The 2,599-nt window shown below is 28.9% G+C and overlaps 1 protein-coding gene across 1 annotated transcript; it reads right to left on the bottom strand.

Annotated features, from left to right (window-relative positions):
• Window positions 1–1,534: 1,534 nt before the first annotated feature.
• Window positions 1,535–2,227, bottom strand: LOC142520255 (uncharacterized). The gene has a single exon (XM_075623261.1). It carries the CDS (start codon window positions 2,225–2,227, stop codon window positions 1,535–1,537), a length of 693 nt encoding a protein of 230 aa, XP_075479376.1.
• Window positions 2,228–2,599: the final 372 nt, after the last annotated feature.

Below are 2,599 nucleotides of genomic sequence, written 5' to 3'. Positions count from 1 at the left end.
TCTCACAAAATTAATACGTGAATTCAATTGATCATTGATGATCAATAATAAGCTTGAACTCGAGGGCTTGTGAAATATTTAAGATTTATTCAACTTAGTGTACTCGTAAATCTTTAGGAAATTGAGAGCTTGTGCGTTGTTCAAGATGCATCAAATGAATGAAGATACTTTCAATTTATAGTTTCTCTTGACTCTAACAGTTCAAATCCTTGAAATATTCGAACTTTATTATATGATGCAAAAGCAACTCTTAAACTTCTTGAATCATAGTACAATGCATTAAATCATTTGTTAGTGCCTTACAAAAATATTTGATTTCATCAGAGAGAAGACTGCAACAACTTTATAATATTGTGATGACCTTGTTTCTTGTGTATGATTCGTCAAGAATATCTTCTCATATAACCGAGTTGGAAGATACTGTTAGATAATATTTTTGTTGGCTTTTTTCATTTAATTTGTCAAAAAATTTAGAAAATATTGATTTTAGATATTGAAGATATGAAGATAATTGAAAAAGATATTTTTTTGATATGTTTTGAGTAAGTAATTGTCAAAAAATGAAATTTGATTAAGTAGAAGACCAAATAACAGAAAAAAAAAAAAAATATATATATATATATATATGACAAAAACTTTAATTTTCCATAATAATTTGCACATGTTTTAATCTTGTTAAACATGAATTTTAACTCTCTCGTTTTTTAGTTTGTTAACTAATAAAGATTATATAAAAGTTGCAATGTCGATTGCCTATGATAGCAATCTTGTGTCGTGATCGACTAGCTAGCTCCATCTGTGGTCCACCATATTTTCATTTTTTGACAAATTAAATTAAGCATTCAATACAAATTGTACTTTGTCATATATGTGGAAAATTCAACTTTTTCCAAAAATTAATTAGCTAAAATACAATGTATTTAAAAAGACGAAGAAGAAATTTTCAAATATTGGGATACTAAAATCGAAACACAGATTTGAAACAAGTGTTCTCGACAGAGTAAAATTTAATATTTTAACAAATTAATCTACTTATTGAATGGTTATACAATTAATTAATTAATTGAAAATTTAAATCTCTATCTTGTCAAATTATGTTTTAGTATTATCTCTTTAAGTTTTGACAATTTTAGTAATTTGTTTTGTAATTTTAATCATTTTACGAGAGTGCTTATATGATTTTGTACACATCAATGTTAAATCGATGTCATGCCGAAAAGAATAAAAAAGAAAAAGAAGATATATAGATTACTAAAACTGAAATTAGATAACATATAATTGACAAAAATAACAAATAAATAAACATATATGACAAAATTTATAATTTTATCTGGTCGTAAATATAAATTTTAAAACATCCATCTTTGCCAAACAATAATAAATATATAACCATAATATTCAAATGTATTAGAATATTTATCTTGTATGTTACCCTAATAAAAATAATACAAAAGAATAAGATATTCATTGAATTACCTATAGAAACAAGTAAGTAAATAAACACTATAAATGTTAAAGTTTCTTCGAAATCATTTCAAACTGTGGAATATAAACTCAACCCTAATTGAAGATCTAAAGATTCTCCATCACTAATTTTCTTTGAACTAAGCCAAGACGAAGGCCAAATCTTCATCTTCATCTTCGTCGATTCGTTCGCAGATTTCGGACCGAAAGTACGAGTATTTTGTTGAGACGAGCTGGACCGGTCTACTAGTCGAGGCGAGTTGTGCCGCCTCCAACTTTCATAATCAATAATATTAATATCATCAGAATCAGTAGGGCGAAAACTTATTTGCAGTTTTTCATAAGGTGCAGATTGGGGAAAAACGTGACATGAGGGATCATAAAGCCATGTCGAGTTAGATCCATGATAACTCGAATTATACTTGCAATTAGGACTGATTTTATGATTATTATAAAAGGGTTGAATATAATAATTGATGCTGGCCTTTCTTGCTTGAAGTTGAAGCCTCTTTTTCCTCATTCTCTCCTTCTTATGAGCATTTTGATGCCCCCCTAATGCTTGGGAGTTTCCAAAAACCTTGAAACAATATGGGCACTCCAACTTCTTGTCCTCCGGCTCATGCGCTACTCCGGTCGAGGTTTTCTCCGTCGCCGAAGATGATATCACAGACGAGATCGTCTCAGGGCCACGCCCCGTTTCAAGCTCGAACCCGAATAGTTTAACCTTGCAAGATTTTAAAGTGGATTCTTGAAAGCTAGACATATTTTTTTAGGGAGAATATGAGGTGAGGATGTCTTTATTCAATTGATATGCACCTACATGTTCTACCCACCTCTTCCTTATATAGAAAAAAAGTTATTTGTATTTGATTGTGCATGGCAATGCTGAAAATAAGCATTAATAAGAGTTTTATAATTACATTTGGTCAATATTAAAGAAATAATATATAAGGGAAAATTGTCTCATGCAAAGTATTATTTAATTTGACTAATAAGATTAATCTAGTAGATATCATAAACTTTTTTCTTACCAAAGTGGATTTAGTGCGTGTTTACATAAATTAAAATGCCACTTGGGTAATTAAATACACAAATATTCCTTTCTTAGAAAGCATAAAAAATAATGTAATATTAT

The sequence above is a fragment of the Primulina tabacum genome, chromosome 12 (assembly GCF_025594145.1).
Source record: "Primulina tabacum isolate GXHZ01 chromosome 12, ASM2559414v2, whole genome shotgun sequence".
NCBI classification, from domain to species: domain Eukaryota; kingdom Viridiplantae; phylum Streptophyta; class Magnoliopsida; order Lamiales; family Gesneriaceae; genus Primulina; species Primulina tabacum.
The sequence above is the reverse complement of the archived record's forward strand: the minus strand, read 5'-3'. Positions and strand labels throughout refer to the sequence as shown.

Bases quoted from the DNA above. Each gene is read 5' to 3' on its own strand.
- LOC142520255 (XM_075623261.1), bottom strand. From the start codon at position 2,227: ATGTCTAGCTTTCAAGAATCCACTTTAAAATCTTGCAAGGTTAAACTA.